A 21,445-nucleotide genomic window follows, 5' to 3' on the forward strand; every position below is an offset into this window, starting at 1 on the left:
CTTCAGCTCCTTAGACCCTGCGTGGAGTTATTAGTAACCAACAAGCCTGTGACCTGGTTTTATTTCAATATCTAAATAACCGGGGGATTTTTTATTTCATAAGCCCGTTTCCCCCGTTCAGTTCTCTAATCCCAGAAAGACACAACCGAGCTTTGCCAAGACATTAGGAGGCAGCTAGAGACGGCTCTTGGTAATTGGAAAGGCAGCTAAAATCCTCTCTTTTTCTCCCAAGGATGCTCGCCGGGCTGGAGCTGGGCATTGTTGGATGGCGGAGGCCGCTCCGCCCCTCTGCGGCAGCCGGGCCGGCACGGCTGCTGGCGCAGAGCAGCGCGTCGGGCGATCGATGCGGCTCTCCCCGGCGGTAGCGGTGATGCCGGAGCACAGGCGAGCGGGAGATGCCGTGTCCTTATGCACTTGGTGGGGAGAAAACCCCCGAGCATCTCATTGTTGGAGAGCAGGGAGGAAAAAAAGCCTTTAGGTCACAATATCTCAGGTGCTTTCTAGAGATTTCATGTGAGATCTGAGAATGAAAACGGAGCTATTCATAGAAGCGATTTCTAGTCATGCTTTTTTTTAAGCTTTAGGGGGTTTTTGGCTAACACTTCTCTCCCCTCGGTGGTTGCTGCTTTGCATGAGAACCTTCCTTAAAGAGTCAGTTCTTGGGTTGAGGTGTAAAAGCTCACAATAAAGACATTTATTTCTGGTAGCTCTTTTGAGGCGGGAGGAAACGTGAGATTTGTAAAGGACTGATGGAGTTGCTGGGCAAACACTGCATTACCCTGCCGCTGGGGGGTTGCGATGCTGTAGCCGCACAAAGGACTGGCGTGTGCGTGTCGGGAAGAAAAAAGTACCTTTTGGGCTTTTTCTTCTCAGTGCATAAAGAAGAGAGCACGTGGCCGACCTGCAGAAATCCCCTTTGTGTAGAGAAGGTAGCAAGCGGGGTTTTTTTTCTTTGCCACGGTTCACCCCTTCCCTGGGTTAGTGGTACTGTCTGGAGGAATTTAGGCTAAAGCAGGTCCCGGGTGTGTTGGCAGAAAAGCAAAGGTCCGTGCAGGAGATCAGCTGCCGTTCTTAAAAGATCCCCTGCAAATCTCCTGCCGTGGTAAATCTCGGGAGGAGCGTGGCATCGTGTTTATTTAACACCTGCTTAATGATGCAAGCTGAGAAACTGCACCACCACTTTCCAAGCACTTGTACCAGCTGTTTTGCTCAAATAATTTTTTTATATGCCGGATTAAAACAATAAAAACATTAAAGTCCTAAAATTCCCCCTGAGAGTAAACATCTAGACAATAAAGAATTGTGTGTGTATAGGGAATGGGGTGGGAGAGTTTTGCAGCAGTGCAAAACAAGCTATAAATTAATCTCAGCAGTAAAGCCTGCTAAATTAAACCATTTCATAAAATGAAGTTCTTGCAAAATGTTGAATTAGTCTGTCTTTGGGGCAGTTAAAGATTTTTGGTTTCTAAACTTCTTCAGGTTATTTATAAATGGTAAATGTGTCTTGTGTAGCTGTGTCAGTCGCTGCTTTTAGGCGGAGAAGCGGGGTTTAGACGGGGAGGGTTTTATGGTCACTAGAATAATCGACAGGAATTCAAAGCATCACCTGTCTGTTTATCTCTTGTACCCCCTTAACGTGGGCTTTGGACAGGGAGACGAGTGGTTCAGTCTCAAAAAAGCTCATTTATAAGAATAAATATTCAAAGGACCGGATTTTAAGCAATCTAAACTAGACTTAAAAGTAAGGAGCAGATCATTCCACTGATGTCTTGCTCGTGTGTATCTTGCTGGCTCTTTTCTTTGCTTTTTTTGTTGCAAGACTCCTGCCTTCCCCACTGCTTCTGCTACCCCAGGCATCTGCAAAGTCACTGTGCGATGTGTTACCGGATACTTGCAGTGCTGAAGATTCAGGTGCGAGCTCTTCATTGCACAGCATCGCTGTCGACATCTTAATTCTGCCTTCTGCACTTGTAAAATCTGCTAATTCACCTACTCGCTGGGGTATTAATCCAAGCTTTTGTTTCTGTGGCTGGGGGAGGTGTTTCCTGCACACGTTTTAGGTATTAAAAACAATTTGCACTTGCTGTGTTAGCTTGTCTCCCTTTTAAGAGGCTTGTGTGATGTTTGCTATAAACCTCAAACGTTTGTAAGCTTTAGAAGAAAATTTAAATGCATTTTACTTTGACTGCATGTGAAATTTTATTATCTGCAGCCCATAATGTAGGCGGAAAAATTGTTAAGACCCTAAGGATGCGAGTAAAGCGATTTTGGTGACCTCAGCTGTATATTTCTACATCGCTGAATCATCACCCAGTTGGCACCTCAGCGGGGGTAATCTCTGCTCGCGAGGCTGGGAGCGCAGACGGGGCTGGGGAGGAGGGCTATAGATCAAACGACGCGGGGAAAAGCTTATGGGAAAGCTGCTTGCGTTATGCTTGGCTCTATCTTGTCTGATTTTTCTTGCACTTAAGAGTTTATCCACTTAATTTTTATTAAGGGCTGCAGGTGGAAAGTAATGTTAAAAGGGTTTACCATTAGCCAGGAGTGGCTAAGGAGGCAATTAGAAGTGAGCGAGAGCCCTGGGCTGGTGCGAATTGCAGCTGGGGAGTCCGCTTCAGACGCAGAAAAGCTTTTTCTGGGGATTTTGTCGGGTCACTAAGTACACAGACAAGCGCCGGAGAGCTGAGAGCGTGCTAATGCGCTCCTCGAACGTAATCCTGTTGTGTAGACAGCTGAAACCTCCCCGTCGTGAGCTCCTGTAATGGCAGGCGTTGCGAGGCGTTTGGAAACGAATGTGAGAAGAGCAAGGAGACTTGCTTCCCCGTAAACCTGACCTGACTTGCTGGGGAAAACTTGGCACCTTTTGAAAGACGGTGCAGTTGCATAATGATTACAGATGATTTGGGGGGGGAAGGATCCAGATCTTTGGTGCGGGAGATCTCCCGGCACTCTGGGTGCAGGATGGAGTCAGGCAAAGAGCTTGGAGTTAGACCCCTCTGCAATAGTCTGCTCTGAGAAATCATAAATCTCGAGAGAGAAGAGGGTCACTGAGAACCTCATCAGGGTGGGAGCAGCAGCGCCGCGTTAATATGCCCATAAATCTACCTGTTACGATAAAACAGGTGGCTCTTCCAGGAGGCAAAAATAGTCAAACGCCCGGAATTTTTTTTCTGCTGCTGCCTATCTCCTTTTAAAAGCTTAATTACCGCGGTGTGCTGACATCTGACAACTTATCACGGGCAATCATGGTCTGTATAGAATGCAGGACTTAGTTCTGCATCTGTGTCTAGAAAGCAGGCGTGGAAAAGGAGCGAAGGGGCTCTGCAGGTTGGCCAAAATCTCCGGGAGAAAGAGAGGCACAAAGAAAGGATGCGTTATGCGTTTTCGTAAGTGGTGTTCGGTGGGAGAGGTGCTGGAAAGATTTTTGTGCTTTAAGGCTCCTTGGAATAAATAAGATGAAGGGAGCTACAGAGTGGGTTGGTCGTGGGGGGAAATCATGCCCTCAGCTAAGATCGGGGATGGGTGGAAGGGATGCGAGGGCAGGACTGGCTCTGGCCTGAGTCGCCGCAGGGGTTTGGTGAATTCCTCGCTCTCTCGTTTCACACCTCGCACTGGGATATCTGTGGAAACCGGAGCTGGCCGAAGCCATCTCTGCTGAGCAGAGCGCTCGTACCTCTTGGTATAGACGAAGGGGGCCAGACCCCTCTTATTTCTACGGCTCTTTTCCAAAATGCCCCAGTTGCTTCTCAAGGTGGCCAAGGATCCCTAAATCGCAAGTTGCCTCCTGCGTTCTGTCCCTCTCCGTTTGGTGATACCCCATCTACCACCCTCAGTAATGACCCTCCCCATTTTTAGACTGCGTGAGTGTATTTAAGTCGTGCCCATGCACCTCCGGTTATGTGGGTCCACGCTTCCTTACAGCTTGTTCCCTCTAACTAGCAAATGCCAACATTAAAGGGGAAAAAACCCAAGCCTCTAAGCCACTTGTCTCCATTTAACGTGATGTCCTCTCCAGACTGTTGCTGTTGGAGCTTCCCCAGGAGATACCCTAGCTCAGGTCCACAAAAAACACCCCTTTTTTCAGGCAATAAAGCCTGTAAGGAGAGGCTCGCACACCATGAATGGGTGGGCGCCTACCCAATATTGCAAATGAATTGAAGGAAATCAACCTTCCAGTGCATTAAAAAACTGAATGGGGACCATGGCATCCTTTTTCTAATTGTAGTGTTGTTCAAAGGTCAAGGCTGAGTCACATCGACTTTTTCAAGCTGCAGCATACTGGCACAATGAGTGCTTTTTTCCATTGGAGCTAACTTCGTTTTTTTAGGATCGGCTTTCTTGTAGCCCTGAAACAATAGTGCAGCGGAGAGGATCGTGTTAGCCTGGTGCAGGGCATCTTCCGAGAGGACAACCACCAAACCTCTCGGGGGAGACCAAATTTAACCTCTGCTCCCTCAGCCCTTGAGAATTTGCTTTGGAAATGACCGAAAGGGGGTTGGATTGGAGTTGAGGGATCGGCTGTTCGGAGCAGAGTCCGCTGCCGGAGTCCTGCTTTCCCAGCACGGCTTTCTCTTATGCTCTTCCAGGGTAAGTACAGAAGGGGAGATACCACACGCGTGGGCACGGCAGCTCTCTGCTCAAGGACCCGACCGCAGACACGACTGCGTTGGGTATCTTGGGTCCAAGGGAGATGTCCGAGTCCTGGTTTTGGCTCAGTTCTGCTGGCTCAAACCACTCGGTTTCCCTTTACCTACATTTCTAAGCTCGCCTCCTTGGTGCCGATAGCGCTGCCTTGCTGGGGGAGCGTCGCAGCGTCCCCGCCAGGTGCAGGGACGTGCAGGCTGCAAGACTCCCCGTTGTCACCCCGGGCTTAAGGGCTGCGTTGCCAACGAGGCCGAGCGCTCGGCTGCGATGTATGGTTTGGCAGGGAGCAGGGAAGCCGGAGAGGCTTGTACCACGGCGCTGCCGGAGCTGCATGTGCTCCGGCACCTGCTGCCAAAGCCTCTCCTCGCCCGTGCGGTATTGACAGACTTGGCCGCCGTCCAGAGACTTTTTAAGATCCCCGTGCAGCCTCCCAAAGCACAAATCCTCAGCCCTGTAGACAAATTAATCGACTCCAGTTCGGATTTAATTATTTTTACACATACATTCTTGTTTCTCGGGGTATGCAGAGAAGGAGTTTCCTGTTATTCTTTTCTTTTCACTCTATAAATTATCTCTCGCATGCATGCGTCGCGCGGGACTTGCTGCCGATGCTGTTTGTTTGCCGAGAAAGTCTTTGCTCCCAGATTATTCATTCAGGAGCTGTCAAGCGTTCAAGGCAGGAAGGGTGACTCATTTAGTAAACAGCAGAGGCTTGGAGGGGAAGGCAGGAGCCCAGATTGGGTTTCTGTGGTAGATCTGAAATCTTTGGGGGGGTGGGGTTTTTTTTTTTTTTTCCTTTTTCACCCTTTCTTCTCTACCACCAGCACTAGGGGCTCACGATTCTTTTTCTGCATTGCACGAGGGCAGGGCCCCACGAATAACCCAACAGCGCAGCTGCATAATTCACCCCTTTCCTCCCTCAATGCCACATAACTTCCTAAACTGCTCAGCCCGAGCAGCTCTCTGCGGTAGGGCAGGGCAGGAATTTCACTTAGCCCGAGCTCCCTGCCCTCTGCCGTGCCTCTGCCCGTTTTCCTTGGTCTCTGTTCCCCAGCTCTTGTGACGGGAAGAGATGCTGAGCTCCTAATGAATCACCGAGCGCCCCGCGCTTGAAATACGGTTAGGGAAACACAGCTGTAATTGCCTTTGTTAATTTTTTTTTTTTTTTTTTCCCCCTGCAGTGCTTCTCACATGGCTCCTGGTACTTGCATGCGCGGTCGGCTTCCTCTCCTAACGCCCTCGTGAAGTATGGTGCCTTTTCCCTTTTTATTTGCTCTGTCTGGTAGGTAGGGGAAGAATTGATGGCTTGCCCAAGGTCACACTGAAAACCTGTGGTGCTGCTGGGATTCGAGCCGGGGACGTAATAATGATTCACATCCACACTGGAGCTATCTGGGGGTTCCCATGGGGCAGGCGCGTATCCATAGCACAAGCTGTGGAGTTGCTGACGCTCTGCAACTCCACCCCCTCGCTCACCTCCGTTAATTACCGCTGTGCCTCTCCTCTTAAGTTATGTGGCAGCGGTAATTAATACATGTATTTTAATAACCTTCACTTCTATCGAAACAAGGCTAAAAATGCTCCACCCTGTGGAAGTAAATAATTATTGCATTGCCAGGTTCTAACCGAGCGCCGCAGGCTTTGTGCGACTGCGGGCAGGTCCCCGCGTCGCTCGTCTGCGTCTGGCTGCAGAGATCTGCTGCCGACGGGATGGAGCAGCCGATGCCTGCGGACAGAGAGCTCAGGAGGAGCGGACTGACTCCGCGAGGTGTCCGTCCCCCTCGAGCATCGCTCGAGCAGAGGAGGAGGGTATCGGTGTCGTACAAAATCCTGCCTGCTCTCACGTAGCGTAGACCCGTTGGAGATTTAGGAGCCTGATCTTCCCAGCTTAGGTTTGCGTCCCGGGGTTTGGGCTGTAATTCCAGCGGCCATCCCGGAGGAGCTGTGCCTACGAGGATGTAGGCTCCTTGTCTGTGGGACCGGGTGTACTTTGAGCAAAACAAGGGGCTGCTTTATGGGTGCTCCATAAACCACCTCAACCTTCTGCTATTTTTCTACATATGCCCCTTTTTAAGAAGGAGAGGAGGTTGGTTCATGGTCCTTTGGTGCGCTGCAGAGAAATTCCTCGGTGGCTGGAGGGTTGGGTTTGGCAGCTGAAGCACCCGGTGTCCAACCCGGGTTAAATCCAGCTGGGATGAATGCCTTCCTGGCCGAGCAGGTCGGCTGCTGGCTGCTCCGGAGGGTTGGCAGTTGGTTTTGTCTGCACCCAGACGTGCTGATGCTGAACTCGGGTGCGCTGGAGATGAAGGAGAGGCTGTGTCTACCATATGAGACTTTATTAAAATTAAAAAAAAAAAAAAAAAAGGAAGAAAAGTTGAATACAGAGTTTATTAAAGAGTTTGCCCCATATGTCCTTGGCCGAATGCTTCCCTCCTCACCGCTACGTGGTGTGCTGTAGGCCAGATGGTTGCTGCCTTCCCCCCTGCTGAAACACCTGCATTTCAGTGGAGGGGCATGTGTATGAGAAGCCCTCTGGGATAAGTGAAGCTATAGAAATGTAAATTAAATTATTTACCTACTCCGAGTTAAATGCTCTGCCCTTCTGGCCAAGGAGGAACGGGATGGGACGGGCTCCAGAACCTGGTTAACTCTTTGTTTAAATCGCAGGGAAGTTTGTGGAGCAACCTGAGTATCTCGGCACTAATTACCAGTGATTTGGTAGGAGCCGAATACTGAACTGCCCATAAAAATCTGCTCCCTCTGGCCTGGTCCTCGCTGCCTTATAAAAAACATAGCTCGTCTCTCACCTCCCGGGTGCTGATCTCAGGGAAACCAAAGTGTCCCGTGTCGCGCGTTGGCATCATAACCTTGCTGCTGCTCTCCCTCGGCTCGCTGGAGATGGGAGAAGCCTGACGTGGAGCCGTCTGCATTTAGAGGGCAGAGTATGTGACACAGAGAAGATGCTGCTGTGCAGCGCCGATCTGTGATAAAATAGCTTAAAAACAAAACACACAGTCCCCCAGAAAAACAAAATCTGAAGGCAGATGGTTGTCTCTGAGCAAAAAAAAAAAAAAAAAAAAAAAATTAAAAAGGCGAATTTTTGTGGTTTGCACAATGTTCATCCCAAACAAAGTGCTTGTTAAAGGGCTTTTTGGCTGTTTGGTCGTGGCTTCCTGACACCAGCCCTGAATGCTGCCTGTGAACAGGCTGAAGTTTCTGATTATTATTCTTATTCTTTCTTTTTTTTTTTAAACAAGGAAAGGAACGTGAATTAATCACAGGGCAGGATGTAAGCGGATTTTTAAAGCAAAAGGCATAGCCACATGGGTCCCTGGAGTTGCGTGAGCCAAAAATAACATTTCAAGGTTTAATCTCGATGCAGTTTTGGGGCGGGGGGAGAGCTGCAGGGGGTCATTGCACAAAATGCATCCAAGCCCCCACCTCTCCGAAGTGGTTGAGCTGGTTTCGACCTTTCTGATTTTCACAGGACCTGAGTGAGTAGAAATAAGCTTTTCCTGCCGCCTCCAACCTGAGAAGGGCACCGGGTACTTAGCACCCGAACATTTTGCAGACGAGCATCCCGCTGCAATGCAAGAAACGGCCCCGCTGCGGCAGCGACAAAGCAAAGCCCTGAAGCAGGTGCTGAGCTGACATCCCCCGGCTGCTGCGGCCGTGGAGATTACCTCTCGCCCCTCTTTCAGGTTTTAGTTTCTCCCCCACACGGGCTGGGGTGAAATGACCTTGGCTCAGGGGCGTTCTCGGTATAAAGCCTGCGCTGCGCTCGCAGCCCACTGAGCAGCCGCTCCCCCTCCTGCAAAAGGCTTTGTGCTCGAGCAGGAGCGGCAAAGCTCTCTGAATACCTATACGTGCAATACACGATCCGGTTTTTTTGTTCTTGAGCTGATTGCTCGTAAACCTTCGCTCTTCTTCTCATTTATCCTCATTCAGGCTCGCAGAGGTGCTGTCTCTTCCCTCCTCTAGCGGAAGGATGCTGCCACTGAAACCAGCTTTCCAGAAGCGCTCGGTAACCATAGCTGCTGTGGCCACCTTCGAGCTGCACGGACTCGGTGCCTTGGCTGCTTTCGAAAACGTAGCCACCAGCTTTCCAGCGGGAGCAACTGGGCTCCGAGCTCTTCTGAAACCTGGCCCGGTGTGCACCGCCTTACGGGGAACCCTCCAAGAGGAAGCGGGTCCTAAATCTTTGCGTGTCGTCTCTCGTAAGTGTAAAAATAAGACAACTTGGCCGTGCTATTGTTGCATTCTTTCAAACCAACAAGTCTTTGCGGCGTTATCTCCTCGTCGTCTCGTGACACCTCCTTTCCTATGGAAATGGGCCCATCTGGGGATTCACGTGGTCCCGGGCAGATAATTGTAATGGTCCCCCCGGCCTTTAAAATCTATGAATCACTCCAGTATCGGGGCACTTTATGCACATTAGCGAATTAATCCTTACAGCCTCTCTGCAAGGGAGGGAATTATCGTTGTCATTGCTCAGATGGGAAATGGGTGAGATGGAGCCCAGATCTGCGCAAGAACTGGGGGGTCACATCACTCACAGCCGTAACAGCTAACCTTTGGGCACCCAGCCCTCGGGGGCATCCGTGACCCTGCATTAGTTACTTCTGCAGTTGTGCCGAGTGAAGAGGGAATATCTATCCAGCCTGCCATGCGGCTAGAAATCCATCTGAGCCCTGTCACGGCGAGATGTATGGATGGGGCGTAGGCAGCGGGTCTGCCGCAGCCGGGAAACGCGGGGAGGATGCGCTGCGTCGGACGCTGGGTGGGCTGGGACGCGTGCGGGAGGTCCAGCATCTCCCCGCGGCGTTGGCCTTGCTCTCCGCACGCCGCGTCTCCCGGCTCCTGTGGGTGTCCTGCCCGCCGGGAGGTCCCCAGACGAAGGAGGTCGGTGCCCCTCGCCCGAGGCAGTGCCAGGAGAGCAAGGCAGACCCCAGGACGTCCCCCAGCCCCCTCGTCCTGGGCTGATGCTTGCTGTAGGGCATCACAGCAACCGGACGGACTTTGGAAGTAAAACCTGTGGTGGCTCCTTTTAAAGTCGGTGACTTTGAGCTCAGCTTATCCGCGCCAGAGCGCTTAGTGCAGTCGTTTGCCTCTAGCACTGCAGTTGCAAGACACGTGCTGATTTCTTTTGTTTCCCCTGGCATCCAGGTGTGTTTCAGCCATGTCACGGCAGTACCGTGGTGTCCGTGGGCAGAATAACACACGGCTGTGCTGGAGTTAAGGTTGGAGCAGCGGTTTGGCTCCCCCGTATTAATGACGGCTTATTAATTCAGCCGTGTGATGAGTTTGATGGAGGCAGGTTTGGCTCCTCACCCCTTTCAGCTCTGATAAGAACTGTACCAGGGCTTGTGCTTTCGGCAAGGTAAAGTCTCCTTTTTGCAAGCGTGTGCCCGTGGAACCGTTTCTGCTGTTGCAGCCTACACTTGGTCTATATTAAAACTGAATTTTGGCCAGGCGACTGGCTCGGTGTGCGCAGCCGGTGTTTATGTTCTCTGAAAATTACTGTCAAGGTTAAAAAATAGCCGTGCAGCTTGTGCGCTGGAGCTGCTGGGAGAGCCAGCGAGCGCCTGGGCTCCTGCACGGCCCGAGGGTTGGATGCGGTGGGTTCGGCGCACGCCTGACCCTCCTTTTGCATCAAACGCAGTTGTAGGCTTTACAAAAGCAAGGAAAAACCCTGAGCAACCCCTTGTTTTTCATGTTGTGCTTATTAAACCGATGGAAAAAGTCTCCTTCTGACTAAAGATCCAGGCGTCAGCCTACTGCATTTATTCTCTGGCTCTTGCTCTAATGGAGATGGTGTGTTGGTCCAGCTGGAAGTATTGTGTCCTATTAAATAAAGATTTTTAAATGAGCACATTTATTCATCGAGCTGTCACAGCCTGTTGGGTAAAGAATGCAGACTGGCCAGCCTTAGTCTGCCTCAAATCTGTTTTTCTCCAAAAAGCTGTTACCGTCTCTGGGGTAAATAAACCCAGCCCTGTGTTTACCCGAACCCCAAATGCCGACCGCCTGCTCCGTCCCCTGCCCCAAAGGCAGCCGTAGGGCCATCGTGGGGAGAGAGAAAAGCAGAAATCGGGGCTGCGTGCGGTGTTTAAACTCTTATTTTACACAACCCTTTGCCATTGCAGCGTGAAGGGTCGCCGCCGCTTTCGGGGCCGATTTGCGGCGCGGAGGCAGCGGCGTTATCTCAACGCCTGTCCCTCGCCCCAAAGAGTTTACAGTCTACATCTTCTTTTTAATTCAGACACCCGCAAAATAGCAGGCTGAAATAACACTGCTATATGTCAGCTGCTGATGGAAGGAGATTAAATATTAAAGCCAGTGCTGTGGCTTTAACTCATTCGATTTTTTTTCTTTTCCCCCCCCTTACTCTTCCCCCTTTCTCCCCCCCTGCTTTCTTCTCTGTGTAAAATGACATGATTTAGAACTGAAGTGCCAGACTCAGCCTCTAGGTTTCGGCGTTTGGAAATGTATGTAGAAAGATATATTGTGTCTGTGAGCATTTCTGTGCAGAGAAAGAGAGAGCTCCCAAGCTAGTGAGACCACATAAAGATGTTAAATAGAGCTGTAACGCACACCGAAAGCAGGAAAAGTGCCCTAGGAAAAAAAAAAAAGTAAAAAAAAAAAAAAAAATCCTACGATAGAGCAAAATGAAAGATTAAAATAAATTCAGAGGTACCGAGGCCAAGCTGGAACGTGCCCCTTGCGGAGCTGGGGCTGGCGGGGAGAGCATGGGGGGGCCAGAAATGTGACCCCCCTTCCCTACCTTGTCCTCTTGCTGCTTCCCACATTGACCTAAAAATCTCCCATGTCTTTACCCAGTACAAAACGGAGTCAGAGAATTGGGAATTTTCTTCCTTTTTCCTTTTTTTCACTGTCTCTGCATGTTTAGTATTTCGAGATGCCGCTGGAACAGCGGCCGCCTGCCTGCTAAATATTCATCTGAAACTGGCTGCTCCTCTGTCCTCACAAAAAAACTGATTTATTTTTCTCCGCTTACCGTAACCCACCTATTTTCCTCCGCTAACGGCTCGTCACCGCGTCGCAAGGGGCGAGCGGTGTTGGCAGCCGAGTACGTTAAAAGCCGGGGTGGTTTTGGGCCAGAAACATGACAAAGTGTCGGTGCCCACCCTTTCTCCCCGGTCCCCCCTTTCTCGAGCGCTTTATGGTACGATGCAAAACGATGCTGCAAATTTTGTCTCCTTCGGAAAACGGCGGCGGTTCGCTCGCGTCTCCTTTGTTCGGTGGCATTTTGGCGTCACCGAGATTTGTAATGCTGTTTGGAAGTGAGTCACGTTTGGGCTGGAGCGGAGCTGAGGGTTTCGGAAGCTGCGGGGAGGAAAGAACCCCAGAACACGTGTATCTTTAGCAAAACCGTTGAGAAATTTTATTTAAGGTTTAGTTTGGACCGGATCGGGGAGCGGTGGCTGGGAAAGCCGGAGTGTGTGTGCCCGGAGTTACGCGGGCAAAAACCTCTTTGTTTTTTCCCCTGCAAGTGTGTTGAAACCCACCAGCTCTAATTTCTTTTAATTTGAGCCCCAGTTACGAGTCACCGTCAAAAGCACCTTCTGATACCACGTCTTTGGAGGACGCTTTGCATAATACACTTGTTATTGCGCCGAAGGGGAAGATCGATGGGACGTGTGCGGATGCGCCCGTTGTCTCAGCAGTGCGGTCCCTTGCCTCTGCTAACGTCCCCCCCGCCGCTCGGCTCCCGGGAAGGCGCCGCGGCGGCTTCCAGCCTGGAAAACGCAGCTTTGCTCGATTAAAAAAATTGAGTCGTAAATAAGCATCGGAAAGAGCAAGCGAACCCGGGGTGTCACGCTTGAGCTAATGCGCAGAAACAGGTGGCTTTGGGTTGGTTTGTTTGTTGGTTGGTTTAAAAGAGAGAGAAAAAAAGGAAGGGGAAAAGGGCAGAAATCCTTTGCTGCAGCAGCAGCTCTTTCTAGAAACAAGAAGCCTGATGCTGCGCGGCTCCTGGATGCATAAAAATCCTGCAGTACGGCCCGTGCAATGCCCTCAGCCGCCCGGTTTGTCGCAGTCTATTAGGAGAGGCGCAATCCATCCTCGGGTCTTTATGATTATTTGCTTTAACCCCGTCCCTGCCTCTCCCCCCGCTTTCCTCAATCTCGAGGCTCGGGGCTGGCGCAGCCGTTCAAAGCAGCCCCGCAGCAGGCGATGCTGCCCTTTCCTCTGGGTGTCAACGATGGCCCCGCGCACCCAGCCCTTCCTTGTGGGGTGGGTGCCAGCCCCCCACCCAGCACCTCCCTAAAGCCATCACGGGTGGGTTTTTATCCTGTGATTCTCCCGCAGGTGGCATTTCAGACAGCATCTTTACGGCACGTGAAATGCATCCCCCGCCGGGTTCGACGGCAGCCGTGCTTCGGGCTGCTCCGTGCCGTCGCAAACCGCCACGAGCAGGGACGTCGGGCAGCCGCCTCCGTCCTGCTCCATAAAGCCACGGCCTGAATTGCCGGGCGGGTGCCAGCTCTGTCGCACGCCATCCAAAAAAAGTTGCCTGACCCCTAATAGCGCCTAATTCATCCCTCCATTAGCCAGCAATAAAGCGGCGCATCTCACCGAGCGGGGCGGGTTTGCATTTCCTAGATCGGTTGCAGCCACCGCGTGGCCCCGCCGCTTAAAATAATGGATTATTAAAAATATTTGTCCCCCGTTCCCCAGAAGCCCCGTGTAATGGCTTTTTCATTTTGAGCAATGTGTTCACACACCGCTTCTCAAACAATCTGTCCCGCTCTGGTTTTGCTTAACGCTCGGCAGCGATTGTGTTACAGTTGCTCTCCGGGCGGCTTTCTCCCCCCACCCTGCTGCAGGATGTACCCGTAAAACACAAAATGCATTTATTCACGATTTTCTAAATTGTTTCATTTCAGAGGTTTACAAACGAGGACCACCTGGCGGTTCATAAACACAAGCATGAGATGACATTGAAATTCGGCCCTGCTCGAACTGACTCAGTCATCATAGCAGGTATGTGGCGTTCAATCCAGGCCAGCTCTGAAAACGCTGCACATTAATATAGCATGACTGCAAGATTAATACCAGGGACCAGATGCACTGAAAAACGTCTCTACCTCCCATAAAAAGCTCTTGTGATCTGCATTTAATCAGGAGGAAAGGAAAGCCAGAGGCTTCCAAGTTTCTTTTTTTTTTCTTTTTTTATGGTAGTATCAGGTTTTGTGGGGGGTTTTGGTTTTTTTTTTTTTTTTTTTTTTTTAGCTCTCACCCTTTTTATTAAGACTGGAAGATTTATGGACAAAAGGTCTTTCACGTTTCTGCATGTGCTTTGAGGACGATGAACAAAATCTGACAAACCCAGCTTCCTCTCCTCAGCCCAGGTGTCAATTTTCTTGAGCTTTTAGGCTAGCAGTTAATAAATTAAAACGCCATCGAGTGCACTGGCTACTGCCGAGAGTGCATTTACAGAGCCCAAATGAGGCGCTCTGGCAGCGCACGGTCAATGCAGTCTTTATAAGATTGGGGGGAGGAAAAAAAAAACCCATGTATATTGTTGTCTGGCAGCAGATCATTGCCGCTTACGGATACTCTCCTGCCTTGTCAGTCCCCTTTCGTTCAGGCTTCTTAAAAGGGCGTGAGGTTTGTGTTACCGCAGGATGAAAAGGCTGTTGCTGAGAACAAGAAGAGAGGAGGAGATGCTTTCTGAAGCCTTGAGAGTTCATAAGGGGAAACGAAGCGTCTGCTGCAAGAGCCTGGCAGCCTTTTCCCAGGTTCATCTCCAGCCCAAATTCGGCGTTGAAGTAGGAAATAGCAATTCAGTTGGTTTCTTAAAGCCTTCAAGTTAATTGTAGCTGTGGGTAGGATTGTAAGAGAGCTCGCGCAGCCTTTGCTGGAAGGGCAAAAAGCTTCTCCCAGGGGAGGGCTCGCAGAGACGAAACAGGCTCCCGGAGGGAGAATTAATTTCAAATGGGATCAGGCTAATGGGAGTTGCTGGCGAAGAATTTGGGGCAGGGGCTGAAAGAAGCCTCAGATTCTTAAAGGTTGTTTTTCCTTCAGTTCACCCCCTTTCTAAACAGGGTGCGCAGCAGGAGGGTTAGCTATTGCTTAATAAACCCAGGGTGTAAATTGGCCAGGCGGTGATGGGGGAGCAGAAATGGGGTACGGTCCTATCTCCAGCTGAAGTCCCACCTGCCCTAACAGGGATGCAGCATTAAAAGTCCTCGTCTTTGCTGCTCCCAGAGGTGTATATTCCTCCTGTGCACAAACTCTCACAGGTAAAACCGTGGGTGGGATGAAACACTTCAGTTTTAGCACAAGGAACAGCAGCGAGGGCGGGTCTAGCCCCCTCTCCCAGCTCCTCTGGGCTGATGCTCGGTGGGTTGCTCCGGGGTAAGCCACAAAGCAAAAAAACCCCAAACTTATTTAGCTGTGGTCAGTGCAAGACCAGCCTATTTAACACAGGCTTTCCCTGGCTGAGATCTTGATGGCAGACGGAGCTGCCGGGGGGTTTGCGAGGGCTATAAAGCATGCTGGCTTTGAGCAGCGAGATCTAGGGCGTTATTGCCCTACATTCCTAATGTCCTTTTTTTTTTTTTTAAGCCCCCATTTTGTCTCTGGGTTTTCTTGTTCTCTCTCTCCCTCTTGCTTTGTGCCGAGACCAGGGCAGCAGCCCGTGTGTTAATGAGCAGAAGGATTCAGCGTACATCTCTTGCCGTAACTCCGCGGTTAAGCTAAAGAGAGTCGTAAAGAATTGTTCTCTCTCTGCCGGTTATAGCTGGCAGCAGAGAGACTTATTTAAATGGGAACGTGTACTTCTGGGGTGATGCTGTGGGTGGAAGAGCTGCTGCAATTCCTGGAGGTAGGAATTGGGGAAGGGTAGGACGAGAGAGGCTTTGCTTTGTGGCATTGTGAAAACTTCTGCTGGAGATTTGGGCCCCGGGCTGGCGTGTGCAGCTCGGAAGGACATTGCTAAATGGGGAATGGTCCGAAAAGAGCCCTGAGAGCCCTTAAAGCCCTGGAAAAACAGCCTCCTGCTGAGATCGTTAGTTGACAAAGTTTCTTGGTTTAATGAAGAGAGATTTGGGGGGGAACCGAAGTGTGCTCAGAGGAGGCCTTCGCTTTATTAACAAAACCAATAGGTAGGGTTTGAAGTCAGGCTGGAAATAAAGCGTAGTTCTGCGACAGCAGGGTGAAGTAATCGCCCGAGTCGCTTCCTGAGGGCTGCGGGACACCCTCCACCACTGGCCGGTTTGAAATCAAATGGGATGTTTGCCGTAGACACTTCGGCTCGAGCGCAGCTACTGCGCTCAAACGGGGAGCATCCGTGCCAAACAGCCGATGTTTTATGCAGGAGGTCAGGCTAAACTATCCCAGGGATCCCCTTTGTGCTTAAAAATCTATGTAGTTTTCTGCCAGATGGATTCTTTCGGTGTAATGTGCTCGTGCCGGGCTCCCGCTAGTACCTGGACTCCTGACCTAACGTCACGCAGAAAAACGAGGCTCACTGGAAGCGGGGAGATTTCTTTCTGCTTTATAGCCTGGGTGATGGCCAGAGAGATCATGACTCAACGTGTTAATATGGTGGAAAACGGGCCCCAGAGGGATTGCTTTGGACAGTGGTGGTAATTATTAGCACTCCCACGTAGCCGTCTGTCCTAGGATGCGCATTAATGTACGGAGCCGGCACAGGGAGGGAGGCGACTCTGCCCAGCTCTATTCCACATTAGCGATGGAGCTGCTCCGATCAGCCGTTTTCCTTCTCATCACTCCATATTTTTAAGATCTGCTGTTTCAGGGAGATCAAACCCCACTGTTTTTCCTTTCTTGCAGCAGCAATTCAGATAAGGACAAGCAAAACCCTGGGGTGGGAGGGACAGGACATAACCCAAAGGCAGGAATTTCATAGAAATCACTGCATGCCTCTCACTGCAATGATTTTCTTTTTTTAAAACAGCATTTACCAGAGAAACAAAATCAACACGAAATTATTTTCTGCTGTCTGAATTGTCACTTGCTTTGCAAACACGACACACACCTTAGTGATAAAGCATCCAGACTTTCACAAAACAGAGGCCACGTTTGCTAGGAGTCCCTGGAGCGGACTAAGGTGGTTAAAATGAATTTCCTAGCCTCTCTTTAACCGGTGCTTGGTGTTACAACCCGAACAGATCAGACCCCGACCCCAACTAGGTTCCTGAAGAACTGCGAAGAAGTGGGACTCTTCAATGAACTGGCCAGCTCCTTTGAGCACGAGTTCAAGAAAGCCGCGGAGGATGACGAGAAAAAGGCAAGAGGCAAAGGCCACCATTGCCGTAAAACTGAGGCGGGTGCATATTGTGGGGGCTGGAGGGGGGACGGTGCTGCTCTGATGAAAGGCATATGTTGTAGGGTAACTAAGTGTGGTCTCGGATTTAATATGCTGGCTTACACGGGACTTTATTTTTTTAACTTGGGTGACTTTGGCCGGCTATCCTGCAATCCGAGGCCTGTTGAGAGTGGATTTTAATGGTTTATTATTCCTTTGGCTTTTCATTTCAAAAAAGGAAAAAAAAAAAAAAAAAAGGCAGTACCCGAAATACCTCGCACCTTGGGAATGAGATGCAGGAAGAGAGCAGGACTCTGTTAAGTGCTCAGGATCTGAGCAAAAATTCACTCAGAGCCTCCTTGGGGATCACGATCCTTAACGATGATGCCGTTAAGGTGCAATCGGCAGGGAAGGGACCGGGCTCAGCCGTGTGCCTTTAGTATTTGAACGGTGTCACGGTACATGCAAATAGAGAGAGGGGCTCCGTGGAGGAGTGAGGCTTTTTCTAACAAAGAGCTCCCTCATATGCAAGCGGTATCGATTCAGGCTGCCCCTGCCAACCTCAGGAGCGCAAGGGTCTGAAGGACAACGGGATCTCGTCAGATAGCAGCTAATTAAGGACATTTTCTCCTCCTCCCCCCCCTTCCCAGGGTCTGAGGAGCAGCAGATGCGTATTGGGCTCTTAGACTGGCACATACATTTACTAAATTGATATATGTATGTACATACGCTCACAGTCAGCGGCGCTGCTCGGAAATAAACTGCAGGAGCACAGCCGCGTAAATCTTCGCCGAGATGGGGAACGGAGGAATTCAGAATTAAAACTGAAAACTGTCTTTCACCCGCTCTCCTAATAACAGGGCTCTTTAAAGCATAAATTGATCTCTCTCATTGGTATGCTGCAGGGCCTTGTCGGGGCTGCGTGGCATTTTATGCTCTGAATTCCCTGCCTTTTGTTCTCTGCAGCCCAGTCCCCGAGCGCTGGGAGAAGGTAGCTTTTTCGTTTGTGGTTTCACGTATAAATGGTTGAGCAGCCCACAGTCTAGCCAGTTGTTTTATATGTAAGACCACCCGTCTCCTGGGCTGCGCTACCTAATAGCTGCAGCTAAGGTCCTTAGGCTGTTAGATGTTTTCGTTTTTTTGCTTTAGGATGACTGCAATCTAAATATTTCTGCCGGCAGCCAGGCGAACGGGGCGGCCTGAAGCTTGGGGTGGTTTCAGGCGTTAGGGAAAGCATTATCCCTCCTAGAAAATCTCTGCACAGGCGAGGTCCCCGGCCCCAGATGGCTTGTCACTCACCGAACCTGGCCGGAGCTGCCTGCTGCATTTCTGAGATGCTTTCAGCATTTGGCTGCGTTGAGCGCAGTTGCTGCTGTTGTGTTTTGTCCTCCAGTTCCAAGGGTGGTCTCGACACCAGCATGTTAATTAAAAACATAGGCACAGCAGGAGCTCCCCTGGAGGCACTTTAAGTGGTTTGAAACTTTCCTGCCTGTTAATCCCTTCTCCTTTGTGATTCCCAGTGCAACATCTCTGCTTAAGAGGGCAGGTAAACGGTTACTGCACGTACCGCAAGCAAAAACTCCTGCGTAAATCAGTGCAGAGCGGAGGCGCCGGAGCCGCACCCCACTCGAGAGCAGCGAGAGCATCCGTAGATGCCCGGATTTACCCTCTTGCCGCAATTTTCCCTCCCTTGAGAGGACTTAAAATGCAGCAAAGGAGGAGGTTTAGGTTAGATGCTAGGACAAACTGTCAGCGGTCGGGCGAGTGAAGGAAAGCGCAGCGATTGATTGTGGAGGGAGGGAGAGCAGGTTGGACAAACAGCCGTCAGGACTGATTTAGGGAGAGTTTCTCCTGCCCCAGACAGAGGGAGGGACCGGGTGATTTGCGAGGTCTGTTGGAGCCCAACTGAATGCAGCATCCTGCAGTCAGAGTCTCGCTCCGTTGCGTCTTCCTCCGGTGCTCCCGTACGCCATCTTCTCCCAGGTCTTCTCTTCCTCCGGGTCTGGGGAGGGGAGAGGTGGCCACTCAGTTTGGTTCCCCTCCCTTGTTGTCACCCAGCCCTTTTTCCGTCCCCAGCAAGTCATTAACTGGTTAAAATGGGGCACGTGGCACTGCTGGAACCCAGGGTGGTGGCAAGTTGCCAGGTTCAGGCATATGGTTGGGTTTTATTTTAATGGGGCGCTCATAGATATTTAATAACTTGCATGGCTCTTTGTTTGCTTTTGATAATCGGGTAATAAAATAATTCAGGCTGATTTATACAATGCTTTACAGCTCTTCTGTGAATGAAAGTGCCTTCTGTAACTCGCAGGCATTTGGCTTTGTTACCTGTTCTCCTTAGCAGAGCCCTTTTATGAAAAAAAAAAACCACCAAAAACCTAACTCGTGGAAAGAATTGTGTGTGTGTTACTGAGAAACCACAAAATGGTGCCATCTGGGGCAGAGACCGTCTTTCCTAGGCCTCCGTCTCTGTTTGGACGGGGCCGGCGCGGCGCGGCACCGCTCTCCGCCTCGGGCTCCCAGATGCTACTTCAGTACAAATAAATAATAATAATTTGGCAAGAGCTCAGAGCTGTAGCTCTTCCTCTGGGAGCAGCCGAATGTTTCACAAACAATATGAGCTAATTGTCCTTTCAATCCATGGCTGGTTTTTCCTGTAGAGTGCCGGAGCCCTGGACATGTCTCTGCCTTCCACCCCGGACATCAAGATAAAGGAGGAAGAGCCGGTGGAGGTGGACTCTTCCCCGCCGGACAGCCCTGTGTCTAACCCACAGACGCCACAGAACAAGGAGAAGGTAGGTCTCCCCGACCGTGCCCTGTGGAGGTGTTGGTCTCTCCTTCTCTGGATGAAAACAAGCTTTTTCTCCGCTTGGGTGCCAAGGCTTGATTTGGGCTTGTGAGGTTCCCCTCGTTTTAGAAAGAAAGAGAAAAGCTGGTTCGCTAAAATACACATTTGCTGCCCTTAAGTCTCCACGTGGATACGGCGAATGCAGAAAGCCTTGCTGTTCGCCTCAGCAATGCTTTTCTGGCAGGGCGAAAGTGCCAAACAAGTAACCCATCTTCTCCGAGACCGGCTCCCTGTGTCCTGGCGGGGCTGGCTGGTGATTCAGAGCAGATTAGTCCAGGTGACACAGTCTCCGTCTGAATAACTTCCCGCTCCAGAGACGCTAGCTGGGGCTGGAGCGGTGATTCGGAGAGGGGGATTATTTCCCAGTGGCTGCTGCAGGCAGCAGGAGTCTGAATTTCTGTGTCCCGTTCCCTGCACTGACATCAGATCAGTGTGGCTTTGGGTAAGTCGCTCCCCTCCGTGCCTCAGTTTCTGTGGCGAAGGTGCCTTAATTTTCACTAAATTGCTTTTAAGCCCTCAGAAGGAAGAGACAGCCAGGTGATTATGAAGCTAATAAGTAACTGCGTGTCTCCTTTTGTCTGTTGATCCTCTTCAGGAGATCACCTCCAAGCCTGTAATCATTTCCACGCCTACTCCAACCATCGTGCGTCCAGGCTCGCTGCCACTACACTTGGGTTACGACCCGCTCCACCCTACGCTGCCTTCCCCAACCTCTGTCATTACCCAGGCTCCCCCTTCCAACAGACAGCTTGGGTAAGTACGGAGGAGGGACGCGTGCGCTGAGGTTTTTCTCCCGTACCGTCAGGCTTCCTGGGCAGTAATTAGGTACCTAAATAAGTTCCTTGATTGTCAGAACAACTGAGGTGCCGCGATTCCGGCTGCGGCTGCTTGGGCATAAGGGCCTCGTTGCAGCACTGTCTACAAAAGCAGAATGGGGTGTAAGTGCAGAAAGCAGGAACTAATTGTCGTAGTGTAACGAAACGAGGCAAAACTCACCGCGGGGAGAAATTAAACCCAATCCCCAAACACGTTGACATGACACTCACTGTCTACGACGGGAGCGTGGCCTGACTGGGGACTCCCAAGTTGCTTTTGCAGCCTGATGCGGTGGAGAGAGCTCAGCTAAACCGACGGTAGGAAATTGTCTGGATCTTTAATGGCTTTGGGATTTTCTCAGACAGCTGTTGCCTCTGAAGTGTAACCTCTTCTGCAACCTGCTGGCCTCCTGCATGGTCAGCTTCTGCCTCGGGAGCTGTTTGTTTCAGCAGATCTAACGACCTGCTCCTTTTTGCTCCTTTAACAATCTGGATCGGAGGCTCCAGAGCACTCGCTGCGGCGGTTATGAGCCTGCCACACCGTTAGGTAGCTCTGGCCCTGCACATAAAAGGAAGGAGCCTGAAGGATGCAGGAAACACATTACAATGAGCCCTCAGGAGACGTGTATGTAGCCCCACTTCTATTCTTTGGTGTCAGGATGCTTCTTTTTTGCTGTGGTCCTGGCCTCTTTCTAATTACCCTTGTTGGCTGGCTCCTTACATTAACCAGGCCATTCTTTTCGGCTGTCAGTTCATATTTTTGTGTGTGTTTTTGCTTTGACCCTCTGGCACCATCAATCCAGACTTCCTGACGGAAAGTTTTAAATCCTGTCTTGCGGC

At 50.7% G+C, this 21,445-nt stretch overlaps 1 protein-coding gene and 1 long non-coding RNA gene across 11 annotated transcripts in view; both read left to right on the top strand.

Moving 5' to 3' along the window:
• The window catches only part of LOC142073706 (cyclic AMP-dependent transcription factor ATF-7), a 66,226-nt gene that overhangs the window by 32,793 nt on the left and 11,988 nt on the right, over nt 1-21,445 (top strand). For 9 of the 10 annotated variants that reach the window (XM_075133792.1, XM_075133796.1, XM_075133801.1 and 6 more), the window contains 4 exons: nt 13,554-13,650; nt 16,806-16,924; nt 19,603-19,737; nt 20,386-20,543. In XM_075133792.1, coding sequence (XP_074989893.1) covers nt 13,554-13,650; nt 16,806-16,924; nt 19,603-19,737; nt 20,386-20,543 — 509 coding nt within the window. Of the gene's footprint in view, nt 1-8,772; nt 8,862-13,553; nt 13,651-16,805; nt 16,925-19,602; nt 19,738-20,385; nt 20,544-21,445 lie in introns of those variants that run through there. The other variant, XM_075133797.1, reaches the window with a different exon arrangement.
• On the top strand, nt 5,904-8,708 carry LOC142073713 (uncharacterized). The gene is made up of 3 exons (XR_012670455.1): nt 5,904-7,586; nt 8,132-8,345; nt 8,593-8,708. It is a non-coding gene; the product is annotated as an uncharacterized LOC142073713 (long non-coding RNA).

This window comes from Calonectris borealis, chromosome 30 (genome assembly GCF_964195595.1).
Source record: "Calonectris borealis chromosome 30, bCalBor7.hap1.2, whole genome shotgun sequence".
Lineage (NCBI taxonomy): Eukaryota > Metazoa > Chordata > Aves > Procellariiformes > Procellariidae > Calonectris > Calonectris borealis.